This window comes from Juglans regia, chromosome 14, assembly GCF_001411555.2.
Source record: "Juglans regia cultivar Chandler chromosome 14, Walnut 2.0, whole genome shotgun sequence".
Lineage (NCBI taxonomy): Eukaryota > Viridiplantae > Streptophyta > Magnoliopsida > Fagales > Juglandaceae > Juglans > Juglans regia.
In genome coordinates, this window is record NC_049914.1 from 17,070,841 (window position 1) to 17,087,457 (window position 16,617).

The 16,617-nt window shown below is 35.0% G+C and overlaps 1 protein-coding gene across 1 annotated transcript; it reads right to left on the bottom strand.

The window, feature by feature from the left end:
* Positions 1-6,786: 6,786 nt before the first annotated feature.
* LOC108989716 (proline-rich receptor-like protein kinase PERK10) lies at positions 6,787-8,429 on the bottom strand. Its single transcript, XM_018963436.2, has 2 exons — positions 8,280-8,429; positions 6,787-8,096 (listed from the first exon to the last, which is right to left on the bottom strand). Exons 1-2 carry the CDS (start codon positions 8,331-8,333, stop codon positions 7,380-7,382), a joined length of 771 nt encoding a protein of 256 aa, XP_018818981.1. The 5' UTR covers positions 8,334-8,429; the 3' UTR covers positions 6,787-7,379.
* Positions 8,430-16,617: the final 8,188 nt, after the last annotated feature.

Here is a 16,617-nt window from a genome sequence, read left to right on the forward strand (position 1 = left end):
CACGTTTATTTTTTTCCCGCATGTTTTATTTTGTTTTCTTCTCTTTCCGTATTTATTTCTTAATTCCCGTAAGTTTTCTCTCGTCCACTCCATGCACACGCACAGCACATCCGCGCACACGTCTCTCCCTCATCCCTCTAGGGTTTTCTCATCACATATATATTTACACACAGATACACTTATCCCTCGTGCATGATGAAGCCAAGCTGCCGCCGCCCTCTATTCATGACCTCGGCCACCCAAACTTCCCAGAGCATCTACCCTCCTTTGTGAACCACGGTCATCACCCAAACTCCTCCTCGAAACCATTTCCAGCCATTGGGCATCACAATCGAGCCTAACCCGAGAAGCATTTGGTTGTTGTTCCGTGCATTGTTCCTTAAAAACCAACACCCGTGCGACCTCGCCATCAGTGGAAGCAACCTGGGTCGTCCACCGAGTGTAACCAACTACCCAGACCGCCACAACCGTAACCAGCCTTGTAACCACCGTGTATGAAAGCCACCAAGTCACCTGCAATCACACGGTGAGCCTCTGTTTTCACAACTAAAAACAGAGCAATCCTCATACACCCTCCCACAGTCCAACTTCAATGCCGTCCTCACCACCTTGTGAAGCCTAGCAGCCACTGCCTCCACGTCTAGGAAACGCTCAGCAGCAGCAATGCACCGCATCAACGCCTCACGTAAGACTTTGTTTTGCACCACCGAAAGCAGAGCACCTACTTCCCTCCATAGTGAACCGCAATGCCGCCGCCCAACTGCTCAGCCTCAAGTGGGAACCTCCAAAACACGCTAGTCGTGCACCCAAGTCCGCCGTGTCCCTCTCGGTAAGCCCACGACGAGCCTTCTTCCCCTCACTCTTTTTTTTTTCTCTGCTCCTTTTGCCCTCACGTCAAGTTTCTCTCACTCGCACCCCGTAGCCCCACCACCACGCAACAGAGACCACGGCCAACTAGAAGCCGTCTTCATCCCAGTGCCACTCCGATTGGCTGTTGCCATTTACTCTCGATGAGTACCTCGCGTCACTGTCGCCGATTGTTGCACCGAGAATGCATGAAGCGTTTCCTTTAAAGTTTACGTAAACTTAGACTTTGCATAGTATTTGGATATGAAATTACAGTTTTAGCCTTATTATGGGATGGGTTCAATTTGAAATTTTTGCTTATATTAAATCTGTTTTTATGTGGTTTATGCGGGTAGTATAAGAAATTTTTGCAGAAAATAAATAGGATTTCCAAATTGTACTAATGGTAGTATATTATTTTTACAATAAGTGTGAAATTTTATTTTAACATTTTTAATTATGATCACAGAAAATCACTTAAGTATTTTCACATGTTATTAAATAAAAATTTATTTTAAGAGTAAACAATATTGGAATAATGTTGTTTTTACACTTTAGATATGATTTCGTCTATTTAAAAATATAGTTATGGTTATTTTTAAAATATTTTGGGATAATTATATTATCCAGTATTAAACTTTATAGTTGGTTTTCAATAATAAATAGGACTGACTTTTATATGTTATAGTCATAGTTATTAAATCAATAGTGATGATTTTAGAAGGTAATGATTTGAAATTTTAGGTTTTGAGGATTTTAATAGGTTATTTTAGAAGCGTAGGATTGAATATAGAAATAAGAGATTAATTGAAAATTTACGAGAATTATGTGATTATTTTATAGGTGACGATTAATTATTGTTCGACATTTTTGAGAAATTCCAAAAAAGCTAAGAAGTTCAGGTAAGCGGGATTCCTATGCTAAACTTTGCATTAAAATAAAATGAGCTGAGGTTGATTTTTGGAAAATATACATATTTGGTTATGAAAATAAATTTGAACTACCTCAGTTATTTGTTCAGCATTACTCATAAGATTCTGTTTAAGAAGAAAGTATATTTTTATCATGATTGTTGTAGACATGAGTTTATTTTTGACATTCTGTTTCTGAACTTTGAAAAAGAGAGCGAATATGAAATTTGTGCATAAATTATGTTGTGATATGATTTTTGTTCTATTCTGAAGATTTTCTGTACTCTGATATGATCTGATGTAATTTCTGAAAACCTCTGACATAACATTATGTTTCTATTTCTGTTCTGTTCTGACCTCACTATGGGTGTAAAACTGTGGCCTCTGTTCGGGTCGGTACCAACTTTTCTGTTTCTGGTGCACCCACTTTGAAAACAAAGTGGTTTTCTGCGTGGTCTTTCATATGTGCACACTCGGGACTCCGAGAATGAATAAGGGGAAGATTCACATTCTGTTTCTGCTCGGTTAGCTACCGGGGTTTGCACAACCCTACCACGGGGGTTAAACATGGTATTTATTCTGATATGATAAGATAAGATGTGATGTTTCAGTTTATACTATGCCAAAGGGATTTTGATTATGAATATTTTTTGAACTTTCGCTCTGATATTTTTTTTATAACATGTTCTGACGCTGCATTTTGAAAACATTATTCTGATTCTACATTCTTAAAGAAAATATTTTTGTTCTGCATTCTGAACTCTGTAAATGCTCATGTGTACACACTAGTGTATGTCCTCTGCTTACTGAGTTGTTGATAACTCACCCCTTATCTCCATTTATTTTTCAGATAATTTTGATGGTTCAGCTGGAGAACAAGAGTAGAAAGTTTAGCAAAATGTGATGATCGTAGTGGAATAAGTGCATGAGTGTACAAATGCTTATTTGAGAGTCGTAGTTAGTAAACTGTTTTATTTTTCGGGTATTTGATTTGATAAGTTGAGGATGTTTTCGAGTTTTTGGAGAATGTCTAATTTATGTTATTGAGAATTTCTTTATTGTCACCACGGAGGAACTTAGATTTTTGGATTGATTAAATGGATTAATATTTTATGGATTTTATAGTTGTGTTATTTAAGTTAATTTTAGGTATTAAGAGTTAACTCTCCGAACCTCCGGGAACGGGGCGTTACAATGTATCTTCTAATGATACCACTTTGGGGTATCTTAAGCATAAGCTTAGAGAGGATAATAAGACAATAATGGGTGGTTATTGTTTACATGTGAAATATGCTGCACATATTCTAAATCTTATTATGATTGACGGTTTGAAAGATGTGTATGATTCGGTTGCAAGGGTTAGAATTGCGGTGAGGTATGTGAGATCCTCACTGGTAAGGCTTGATAAATTCAAGGTTGCTATAAGGGCTACAAGTATTGAATGCAATAAGGGATTATGTATTGATGTTCCTACAAGGTAGAACTCAACCTTCTTGATGTTGGAGATAGCTCAGGAGTTTGAAAAGACCTTTTATTGGGTGAGTAGGACATACAATATGTCAACTATTTTAGTGATGATAAGAGATTAGACAAGCCTAATGATGATGATTGAGTGGTTGTTGGAATTTTGTTAGAATGTTTGAGACTTTTCTGCGAGGTCACAACCTCAATTTTCGGCTCTTTGTACCTTACGTCCAATGAGTTTTGTCAGCAAGTATGTCAGGTAAAAGAAAAATTAGATGAAATGTGCAGGAGTGACCAAACATGACTGCGGGAAATGGCAATGAGCATGCAGGCTAAGTATAATAAGTATTGGGGGGATTTGAGTATGTTAAATATTTTCCTAGTGGCTATTGTTCTCGACTCTCAGTACAAAATTGATAGTATGGTATATGGTTGGCTGGTGAATGGGAAGGCATGTGCAGGGGTCATATTGTGGTAAAGGTTAGGGAAACCATTAAAAGATTGTTTGATAAGTTTGTCACGCTCAAGGGTAGTAATATTCTGGCACCTACACCTACTACATTGCCTCCTCCTGAAGTTGGGATATGGAAAAAGCATAGGTTAGGGTGGGGTGAGAGGTTGTGGCAGGTTGCAGAGTTTTGTCAACCTTCAAACACATAGACGGAGTTGGATAGGTACTTGGCAGCGGAGATGCACCTATTCACGTAGGGATTTGATATATTTTCTTTGTAGAAAGTCAATGTCGTCAAGTATCACATCCTTGTAGACATAGCCCGCAGTATTTTGGCCATCCTATTACCACACTAGCCTCAAAGTCGGCCTTTAGTAGTAGAGGGTGCATATTGGATTCATTCTGAAATTCATTGTCTCCAACTATTATGGAAGCATTGATTTGCACTCAAAAATAGATCAAGAGAAGCCAATTAATATTCTGGATGTCATAGACTTTGTGGAGACCGTGAAGGAGACAGGTGATTCATAACCTGTATCCGATAATCACTCTTGCCTTTGATATTACTTTTGCTTATAATATATGCTGTTATTACTTATATTCAAATTTAATTGTTGTAGGGATAACTTTGACAAATGTCACTATGTCTCCATTGGCCATAATATGACTTCTCCATTCGATCCACCATTACCATTGATTTTTATAATAATTCTCTTATCTATTCGTAGTATGTATATAATGTGTAATTTTTGTAATTCTAATTGGCTTTCTTATATTTTTTTTTTCAGCTTTTGTAGTCTGATCGTCACATGTTCAATACCAATGATCTCATCTTGGTTTGTAATTTTAATTTTGTAACTTTGTGACATATCTATATAATGACATATCTTATTTTGCTTTTCATGTTTTATTGTCTCGCACCCTCACTTGCCCAAGTTCTAGTCCTAATCCTAAATTTCTAATGATTTAATTTGCAATCCTAGATAGTCTCACTTGGTTTGTACTTGTAATTTTATGTTTTTAACTTTTTTACATATGTATATATCCTTACATTGTTTGTATTTTGTAATTATAATTTGTTTTCCTATTAATGTTTCAAGTTTTATAATCTCATAGTCTTGCCCACCACTCCCAAATTCCAATCTTAGGACTCAAAGTCATCTTATTTGTTAAATTGCCAAATACAATTTCTAATATTGTAATATTATTGATTTCAATTATTTGAAAATTTATAATATTTTTAAATTAATTTGTAATATTTTTAGATTAATTTTATTATTGTAATAGCTTATAATATTTAGATTTTTATGTTTTATGCTTTAAACAACATTTTTTTTTTAAATTTTATGTTGTATGTAAATTGTAAAATATATTTTTTTTTTTAGATAGAGATATGATATTTGCAGTCTTGGATTGAGCAAGCGTTGCTAACTCTTTTTTAAAAAAAATGAGTAAATATGAGAGTCACATGAAAAAGATAATTTTTTAATAGTAGATTTCATTTTTTTTCAAAAAGAGTGGGCCATTTTTTATTGGTCCCAAACAGGAGGCAGATGGACCAGGTTTCCAAATCCGCTCCCCTCCAGGTGCGGGGCCAGATCTGAGGGGAACTCCACCCCCCACCAGGGCGGGGGCGAGGTGCACGATGCAGCCTCCCTCGCCTGGGGATGCAGGTAGCAGCACTCCTAATTTTTATCTCTGAATTTATTTATTTATTTAAAAAAAGAAAAAAAAAAAGAAAAAAGAAAAAAAGGACTTAAAACTGGTTTAGAAGGATTATGTTATTTTGTACTAAAATGCTGAACAAAAAAGATAATTATATCAAAAGATTGTCACAATAATTCCACATAGACATAATACAGGACACAGTTTTCTCTCCAAGATGAGAGAGGAAACTTCCTTCAATCTATTTAGAAAATTGATACTATTACTATCCGTTTCTCGTATTCCTTTTTAATGAACATACACATGCCAGAATTTTTCAGTTATGCTTTTTGAAAAATCATAAATTTGTCGCATGTTTAATAAATACTTGCCATATTTATAAATAAGTTTGAGAAAAGAGGAAAAATCTGGCACTTAAAAGCGTTTCTATCTATAAGAAGATCACTGGGACTAAACTCCCCACAAATTTGCAAGATAAGCATCCAGGTCAGTGCCGTGGATGCAGAAGATAGCGAGGGATAGCGGTGACATGACTTTTCCCATGTGAAGAGGTTATGAGGCGGGAATGTCTTTGTCTAATTCAATATACCAGAAGACTCTTTGCCTTTGGGTCAAGGGGTTGTCTCGATCCAACCAAAGAAACGAACTTTATACGATGAACCAACCTCAGTGCCGTGTGGACTACACTGCACACCGCTTGCTTACATTTTTGCTTTCGGGGGTTTGGCGACTGACAATCATATTCCTAATCGTAATCGGTGGTTCGAGGACTTGTTTGGTGTCATTCCACGGATTAAATACGGCGGCCATTGCCCGAGGGGCATGTCTCTGTCTGTGGGTGACAACTGCATTTTCTTTTCCAACAGGAAAATGGGATCAAACTACACTGTTATCTTTACAGCAAATGCAATTAGTTATATATATTCTCATTGGGGTTTCCATGCTCATGCACATGGTTTCAACTTTATGTTAGGTCCAAACGTCATATTTGATTGAAAAATTGATTGATGCCTAATGAGAAAGAAAGAATATAAAGTGGTATTCATATTTCATAGTCCCAAAACCCTAATTGCTTGTCATTGGATTGGAAGAGGCAGGCGGTGCCTTCTTGAAACAAAAGCAAACTATATTGTCCGCCGTGAGCATAAAAAGACGAGAATAATTCTATTTAAAGGCTTTTACATCACGTACCATCCATTTGATATAATTGGATAATGCACAAAAAAATAAAATTGCTAGCTTGTCAAGCGGTATGTTGCGATCACAACTGTCAAAACTTAATCAAATTAATATCCAATAATTTTAAGACCTTTGATTTAAACAGTGTTGCAACCATATTTCAACTTTAACACCCTGATCAATAGCTCAATTAATAGAGAGGGGGGGTAGATGGACAAAAAGAGGCTTTAGTGTATTAGGAACAGAGAAGGGCAGAGGGAATTAATTTTAAGAAACGAGATTAGACATCAATAATCATACTTACATTAATATAATCATACATCACACCAGCAGTAGATCCTGATTCTGATTTGTGGGATCCACTCAACCCGACAAGCAGGGCTCTAAGAGCTTCTGGTTGTTGGACATATCTATCCCCCCCCTCCCGCTCCCAACCCTAACAACTCCACACCCATCATCTTAATTTTTGACGAAATGCAATCCATCCCACGCTTCCTGCCACACACGCACGCGCGCGCGCGCACTCTGAGCTAATATCAAAGTTACCAGTTTACATCACGCAACAAGGCTAAGAGAAATCAAACCCCCTATTACATCTTTGGGGCAAATCTAAAATGTGAAGAAAAAAATAGACAAAATCTCCACCCAAACTCAAAGCACCAGCTGAAAGCAGCCTAGAGCAGGCTCTTTTTCTTCTATCAGTGAGTTAAAACTCTGGATAACTTGTTTTCTAGAACAAACCTCTGTACAAATGCCAGATCGGTTACATAACCAACTTGCAATTAAATCCTCACTACCCTGTAGTAGTAATTAACTTATAATCGTAATGAAAAATATGGGGATTAATTACTTTGAAGTGGTTGTCATTGGATTATAAGCCTTGGGTACTTCGTCTCTGTAGGAGAATCAGAGCCTTCACACAGAACCCTTTTTCTATTGATGCCACAGCTGGTGGGGGTGTTGCAACTGATAATGTTAGTCAACGAGTCTTGGCGGAACTCTGGTTGTGGCGGTGGTGAAGGAATGGTTACAGGAGGAATCTCAAAGGACTCAAGTGGTGGAGGTGGGTGCCTCCATTGAGGAAGAGGTCCAGCCAGAAGAAGAGTTTGAAGGAGTGGACCTGCTTTCATCACTGCCTGTAAAAGCTTACCCTTCTCAGGTAATGGCTTCTCAGGGGCTAGCTCTATTGTTGTTTGTGGCACAGATTGGGTTGCTGGTGGTGGAGGCAATCTGGAAGGTGGAATTGGGTCAACAATTGGAGATGAAACAATGCTCTCCTCACAGTCTGAGGATGAGAAGCCATTGTTGGAGTCGATTCCTCTTCTGGGTTCGTCTTCAATGCTGGAAATTCCTGAAAGAGGAGCAGTTTGTTGATGCTGTTGCTGGAATAAGATCTTCTCGAGGAGGAGTCTTTGGCATTTCTCTTGTGCTTCGTCTCTTTCTCTGATGGCTTTGCTAAGCAGATCTTTGAGATGAAGTAACTGATCATCTCTCTTTCTAAGCTCCTCTTGAGCTGCCAACCTTGTTTGCTCAAGTTCCAGAGTAGTGTACAAAAGAGAAGTTCTGAGCTCTTCCATTGTCTGTATGATCGAAATAGAAATCAACCATGTGGAATTAGCTCTCAAATGGCAAAGAAAGGAACCCCATTATGCATTTATAAGCAGGGAAAAGAGAACGAAAACCCATTAACCTCTGCTACTACAAAAACCAAATTAAAGTCAACTAAATCCTCAGACAATCACAACACAAAAGAAACTCGTTACCTTTCCTTGGTAGTAGTAAGCCCAGCTAAGAAGAGGATTGCGTTGGTCGTCCATGTTCCTGTAAATAGCCTGAGAAATTGAACCAAGTATTTATCACAGAGAGAGAGAGAGAGAGAGAGAGAGAGGTGGGGGGTTTTTGAGCGGTTCTTGTAACTCTTATAGGAAGTTAGTTGCCACTGTTTTCTGTTGTTATCTTTGCTTTTTTCCTCAGTAGGAGTTGAACAAAAGTGCAAAAGGCCAAAAGCGTAGCAAGCCAATTCCTATATGCTATGCTCTCTCCGTTTGAGTCTGTCTTTCTTTTTTTTATTTTTTTTGTAAAGAAAATTAAAAAAAAAAAATTACCGAGTCCATGTCGCTATCCACAAGCTAGCGCGGCGAATCATGTATCAGCGATAAAAGCGGGAGCAAGAAAACAGTTTCCCCATGTCCTATCCTGTTGATACAGACCTTCTTCAGGCGTCAATTCGACTTCTGTACCCACTCGCATAAAATTGGAAGAGATTGCACAAACGTGAATTTCGTCTTCAAAACCTTTTAAATTTTACAACCCCACTTTATATTATATTCTTATAATTATTTTATAATTAATTGTTGTTATTATTTTATTTTATTAAAAATATTAAAAAAATTTAATTGAGCTTTAAATTCTACATAAATGGTCTTCATTTAAAATAAAAAAAATTCTTCTTATCAGTCACTATTCATTATTTCACACCTTAAACTCTATGAAAACATCAATCAATAAATAAAGTGATACAAATAATAGTTTACATTTTTCTTGGTTAGAACCTTAAGAGGATGATTAAGCCCACACACAAATTGTTCGGTGAGGAAAAATAGCTCGTGTGACTCGAAAATGCTGCCGTTTAGCCCAATCAAAGTCATGATGCGTTTGCATATTATCTTGTCCAGTGGGAATGATTTCAAGCATGAAGAAAGTTGCCGAATTTTTTTTTTTTATTTGTGGGATACAAAATATTGCGTCAAATAAGAACAAAGTCGAGTACATTGAAATTCCATTGATGGGTCCAAACTCAAAGTTTCACATCTTTGGATCGATGAAGTAGACGCTTCTCATGTTTTCATCTTTCGAACAAATGATCTTATTTGAACGTTGGGTTTCTAAAGTTGAAAGGGTTTGTTTGGCAAGCCTCAAACCCACGTTTCCACATGATATGTAAGTAGAAAAACATACAATCTCATGGTAATATATTAAAAACATGCATTGCCTCTTGCACTTTGCATCCTTCTATGGCGTATACACATCACCCGTACTGATGATTGAAATCTATCGATCAATTCTACCTCTTTTTTGTTGAATTATATATATAAAGAGAAGACTCTTTCGCGAGATTAAAATAAACATATCAATTGAACTATAAATCAATCGATAGAACGCCAGCTTTTGTCGTATAATCACTTGATCAATAAAGATGGTAAAAATTTTCTATATTGTTGATTTTTCTCTCACACGTGGGCTGCCTTTCCCAATAAATCCAAACAAGGTTTTCTTGTGGAAATTTCTCTCCTTGCAATAAGCCATAGAATTTGAATAACCCATTTTGAATTTTTCCTTCTTTTGAGTTATTTCTTTTCTTTTTTGAAGATCAAATTCGTATACTTCTCTTTGCAAAGACTAATCTCGTTTATTTTCACAACTTATTTCAATTCATCTCATCTAATCATTACAATTTTTTCAAGTTTTTACATAAAATAAAATAAATAATTCAATTTTTTCAAATCTCAAAATAAAAATAATATTAAAAAATATATTCTAATAATATTTTATTTAATTTTTAACTTTACTTTTAACTCATCTTATTTGATATGTGAAAACAAACGTCGGGACCTAATATATATATATATATATACACACTTGTAGTCATGATCTTAACCTAATAGGCCAATTATTAAATTATTTCTGTGGCTATAAATTCAATAATTCAACCACATATTAATAAAGCTCCCAATAATATTGCAAAACAGAAGAAAGAGTTACGTCCGAACAGTACGTATTTATTTGAAAAGATACGGCTAAACTTTTGAGCAAGTGATTGATGATTTCTAGAGTATATATATTAATAATATTACATGGAGAGTCGTATTAAAAATAAATAAAACCTAATGTTAGGTAGGATTCTTTAACTTTTACTCGGAATTTCGAAAGAATTCTGGTTCCATTATTATTATTTTAAAGAAAAAAGGAATGATCAACTCTCCAGTCCTGTCGTGTTTCGTACATATTTCTTTGGTCCGTTGAATATACATGCAACCCTAGCTAACACCTTCTTCCATCTCTTCACCTTGACCTCTAGCAATTTGTTTAAAGAATATTCCAACTTTAAAATCATTTTCTAATATTTCATTTTCCAAAACATAATCTTAAAAATTAAGCCTTGGTTTTTTCTGTTCAATGGATATTTCAAACCTTAGTTTTCCTTTGAGTTTTAAAGGAAAATAATTTATACAATTTTAAATTATATAAATTTTGTGTATTTATTTTGAAAAAATTTGATAAATTTGTAATTCACGGATCAACCTCGCCATTTTTTAAAATAAATGTATGAAATTTATACACCTTAATACTATATTTAATATTGTATCTAGTATTACTTTTATCAACGGACGGAAAAAAGAACGGAGCAAATTAATTAGCTCATGTATGGATGAAGGACTCGTATTGGTCTTAGAAATCTGGCATAATATTAGGAGCTTTTCAACCGGCATGTCTTTTTTGACAAAAAAAAGTCACAAAGCAAAATAGAAGGTGGAATGGAATCATCATGGCCTTGGAAGCTGCTCGTCATGGCACTCATTTTTGACTTGAGGGATTTGCCTGCATGTGCTGCAGTTCATCCCAGCATAGACTACAACAGAACCCTACCTATCTACTAGATTCATACATATTTTCTACTAAAAACTCTCTTTACAAGTATGCTTTCAAACACAACACATTACACACATTTTTGTGATTTACAGATAGTTTTTTATGTCCCATTTTCTAAGAGATATATACTCTTCTCACAGTTTAGTCTGAAGTTCTATAACATTTGCCTTAATCAAAATTTTATAAAGAGAATTGCATTGTTAAGGTTCTCTAAATCAGATGATATAAAACCCGATCTCTAAATAGGAGAATCAGATTCGAACTTCCTGCCTGTATAAAAAAAAATCATCACTATATTGCATTAAAATTATCCGAATAGGAAAAATTTCTCAAATACACGTCAAGAAATATGTGGTCATTTTCCATTTTTTTCATCTTTTCTTCAATACTAATTCATTTGGAATATTTGTTGGGATTTCTCTCCCATTATCTTGCTATTTTTTAGTTTCAATACAAAAACTAGGATGAAAATGATCTATCTATACACTTCCTGATAAGCATGAAAAATGTATTCTATTATTTCAACCTATCTCTTTCTCTCTCTTGCTAATGTTCAAATATAAGGTCAAGGGAAATAATTCCATTGGCCAGAAAAAGGAGCTGGTAACCAAACTTTCCCACCAAAATACTTGCCCAAAGAAAGTCGATGGACCCCTTTGAACACTAAAGTCCTAGCTGAGGGAAAGTGTGAGGCTTCCATTTGACCAGTTCAAGACTGCCAAAATATCTGGGACACGTGTACGGTGGGAGTGAGCGAGCGTTTAACATCAAATCTGACTCATAATCTGTAATTTGATAATATCGAAAAAGGTAGGGAAAATACAAAATTAATAATAAATAAATAAATAAATAAATAAAGATAGGGAGCGTTGTGGCTTTATGTCCCATCGGAGATGTGGCTGTTAATTACCACCTGCACATGTTTGTCCTTACTGGCATGCGGCTAATTTAAGCATCACGCAGGTGACACCTCCCCCCAACTTCTCCCTCCCTCCTCCACTTTGGAGAACGAGAAACTGCTACTTTTTTTTTTTTTTTTACAAGAAAATAATTTATCTATAATAATAATAATAATAATAATAATAATAATAATAATAATTTTTAAAGGATACATTTTATTGATACAAAATCACGTCATTTTTTATTTTTTATTTTAATTTAAATCTTGTTTATTTTTATAATTCTTCTCAATTTATCTTATTTTATCTCATTTAATTATTATAATTATTTTAAATTTTTATACAAAATAAAATAAATAATTTAATTTTTTTAAATTAATATTAAAAAAATAAATTTAAATAATATTTTATTCAACTTTTAATTTTAATTATAATTTATTTTATCTCATCTCATATGTAAAAATAAACAAAACCTTAATAATTTTTAAGTTAAAAAATTTATAACCATTTATTTTATACTAATTTTAATTTATTTATGTCATAAAAGACACTTAAATCCTCTTTTCAATCCAATGACAAAAATAACTAATTTAAAACAAATACCTTTTAGCTGTATTTTCAAAGACACTTATATCCTCTTTGAAGCGAGTTAAAAAGTCTGTATTCAATCCTGTATATAAGACTTTTTAGCTCGCTTCAAGTAGGTTTTATTTATGATTAGTCTCGTCATAAAAAATGTTTTTTTTTTTTTTTTTTATAACTATTTTTTTATTATAAAAATAAAATTTATAATCGTAGAGTACGTAATTGTCGCACAATATTTTTAAAAAAAATAAGTAAATACGAACTCCACATAAAAAAAAAAATAAAATTTAATAATAAATTTTATTATTTTTCAAAAAGATTACACCCATTTTACTATTGTATCTATTACTCTACCCTACCCGCCTCGCCCACACAGGATAAGTTGTTTGTTACTGGTGCTAAGTAGACGTGTTAGGCTTGTGTGTCACGTTGCTCGTTCCTAATTTAAGAGAAATATCAAATAAGTGATGAGCTCTTTAAGTTCTTGAAAATTTAATAAATTTTATGAATATATTGGTTATTAAACTAAAAGGGCAGAAATTGAATAGGAATGCTAGCACCAATAACAAACAACTTATCATGTGTGGGCGAGGCGGGGAGGGTAAGATCTCGTTTTGATGTTGATATCAAATGAAATGAGATAAAATAAAAAAATCTGTGAATGCTAATGAAATAGTTTATAAATAATAGTAAAATGATTTGAGTTAAAATGTTTTATATAATTTTAGAAAATAAGGGAGAAAATGTTGAATAATAATATTATATAAAGTTAAAATATTATTAAAATATTATTTTTTAATATAGTTTTTACTTTAGAATTTGAAAAAATTGAATTATTTTTTATGTTTTACTTAAAAGTTTGTGAAAGTTATAATAATTAGATAATCATTATATTAAAAAGTCAAAAATTAAAAATGTAAAATTAAAAAATATTTATATTTAAATAATATTTAGGTATTGAATGAGACGAGACGAGACTGGACTCAACATCTAAACGAGCCCTTTAAGTATAAAAGCTTAAAAGAAGGGGCGGACACAAGTGTAGAAACCCACCTATCTATATATAAAGAGAAATGATATTTGCAGTCGTGGAGTGCATAAGTATTGCGCAATCACTTTAAAAAAAAAATTAATTTACATAAAAAAAATTAATTTTTTAATAATAAACTTTATTTTTTTCAAAGAAATACTTGCACACTCTATTACTGTACGTAACATTATATATAAATTGCCTCAACAGGAGTAATGGGCGACATTCTTTTGAGCCCTGCATAAGACACTTTGTGGATTCTTCCAAGCATTGATCTGCACTTCACACACCTCTTCTTATATCTTCAATTATTCTCTCTGTCGTCTCCCTCAATCTTGGTTTCTTTTTCCTCTTCTCTTTTCAATCTTCTCGTCTTTAATTTGTCGTCCAGTACTACGCCTTCCCATTGTCTCTTGTCTGCATCGTCTCTCTCATTTCCTTCAATGATCTCTTTTTCTCGTCTCTCTTTAGCCATTTGTTGTTTCTCATACACACAATCTTTGTCATCACCAGTTGGGCCAATGCGAGCTTAGTGGTCAGCCTACCCACCCATTCAAAGCATGCAGGTGAACAAGGGCATGGGCATATCACATATGGCCACTGCCCCCGGCCTCCCGGTGCGTGGAGGGCAATTCTCTTTGTTCAAGAATTTTTTTTGACATTTTTCATTGCTAATATAAAAACCAAAGAGACCAACGGCAGAGAATATCGAGATGCTCGATTAAATTTTGAAAATCAATTTGTTAACATTCACATCCTTTAGTTATTGCCAAGATCATAAACTCGAATATTTAAGAACAAAAAGGATAGAGGTAACAACTTCTCAAATGGAAAAAAATGAAAAAGAAATGCTACAATCGTAAAAAAATTTTACGATGACAAATTAAGAGAAATGATACTTGCAGTCGTGAGTGTGCAAGCACCGTGCAGTCGCTTTGAAAAAAGTAAATAAATATGAGACTCATATGAAAAGAAATTAATTTTTTAATAATAGACTCCACTTTTTTTCAAAACGACTGTACGACGTTTGCGCATTTCACGACTGTATGTAGCATTACTCTTTCATTTTATCCTGAAATGATAGTGCACGCCACACTCTTGTTTCCAAGAAATAAATTGATTTTCTTACAGTTTTATGTTACATTTTTCCCCCTGTAAAGAGTGGGGAGGGGTAGCAAGTATAGTTTCCTCCTTTGGTGTGACCATAAGGGTTCTCACTTATCGCAGCATGTTTTGTTTGAGTCATAACTATTGATTTCGGGTGGAGCAACCCATCACCGTAACCCCACTAAGTTACCAGCATGCAAAGGCCCATAAGATTTTGATTCGTAAGTTTTATTGAGACAAACTGTTTCGAACCTGTGACCTCGAACAAGGGAGGGAAGAACGGTTCTCTAGCCTTTGCCAACTGGGCTACCACCTTGGTGGTACAGTTTTATGTTACATGAATCAAATTCTAGTTAATGGATTACGTTCTTTCGCCACCAACAGTAACATATACAACATGACTACTGTTGTGGAAAATACACATACCAACTATGGCAAATAAAGTAAAAACAATTACGATCAAGCACACTACGCACAATATACGTGGTTCGACAAATTGTCTACATCCATAGAGTTGCAGAAATCTTATTAACAGAGGAGATTACAATCACTTAATCTCAACTCACACTCTTTAGGACTTTTTGCTATCTCACTCAATATGCACTCACTTGACAATTGTTCTCTCTCAAAATATACTAAAATCCGTACAAAACAAGTCAAATATGACATATATATATATATATATATATATATCAAACGGTGTTGGAAACCCTAATCTAGCAAAATCTACGTTCTTCGCTCAAGCAGCGTGTCGCGCGCGCATCGAACAAACAACATTAGCTCGAGCGGGGTGTCGAACGAGAGTCGAGCAAACACTTTGTTTCTCGATTTTCAGCTCTAAAACCAGTTTCCACATACACCCCAACAATCTCCCACTTGGAGACTGGATCTTCACATGCTAACCACTGTTTCTAGCCAAACCCTATCATCTTTGCAGCTCACAGCTCTCGTCTTCAAGCTAGAAGACGCACTGAAGTCAAGCCCGACTTCAGTTTTCTACATACATCGCCCTTAGTCAGCACATTCACTGGGCGACTCACAACTCCCATTATATTAGAAGTATCCGGTCTCTGACCAATCTTGGAAACCTCAACCAACTTTCCCAAACTTTCATGAGAAACAACAAAACTGACTCCCTTTGGCTTCCTCACATGTTTCACGCGATCAAGCCTGCTCTTTTGCACTCTTGTATTTCGCTGCACATCACTGGACCCTGATGTTAAATACAAAGAGTTAGATCTCTTACCATGATCTAAGACCAGTGCACCCTTAGTGATCTTCCAAACTCTGCCAGAGAACACTACTACAAAATCGCTATCATTAAGCTGTCCTACAGAGATCAGATTTTTCTTCAGATCTGGAATGTATTTAACTTACTGTAAAGTCCACACGCCCCTATTTGGAAGTGTGATTTGTACATCACCCAGTTCCACAACATCCAGTGCCTCTCCATCAGCTGCATACATCTTCCCAAAATCACCAGCAACATAATTCTGCATGATTTCTCGATGTGAGGTGCTATGGAACGAAGCCCTTGAATCTAACACACAATCATCAATCGAACTGTGCACTGCAAGAAGTAAGGCATCACTAATTTTTTCTGCTACTACATTCACCTCATCATCCTCAATACCTTTTTTATTCTTCCAGTTTTTCTTAATGTGGCCCAGCTTGCCACAACTCTAGCACATGATCTGTTGTCCAGATCTTGTCTTGCTTGTCCCCCTACTCTTGGAGCATAACCTATCGTGTCCTCTGCCCCGATTGTCAACATTCAGGGCAGATCCTGAACCCGAGAACTCACCCAAGACTCTCCTACATACCTTTTTA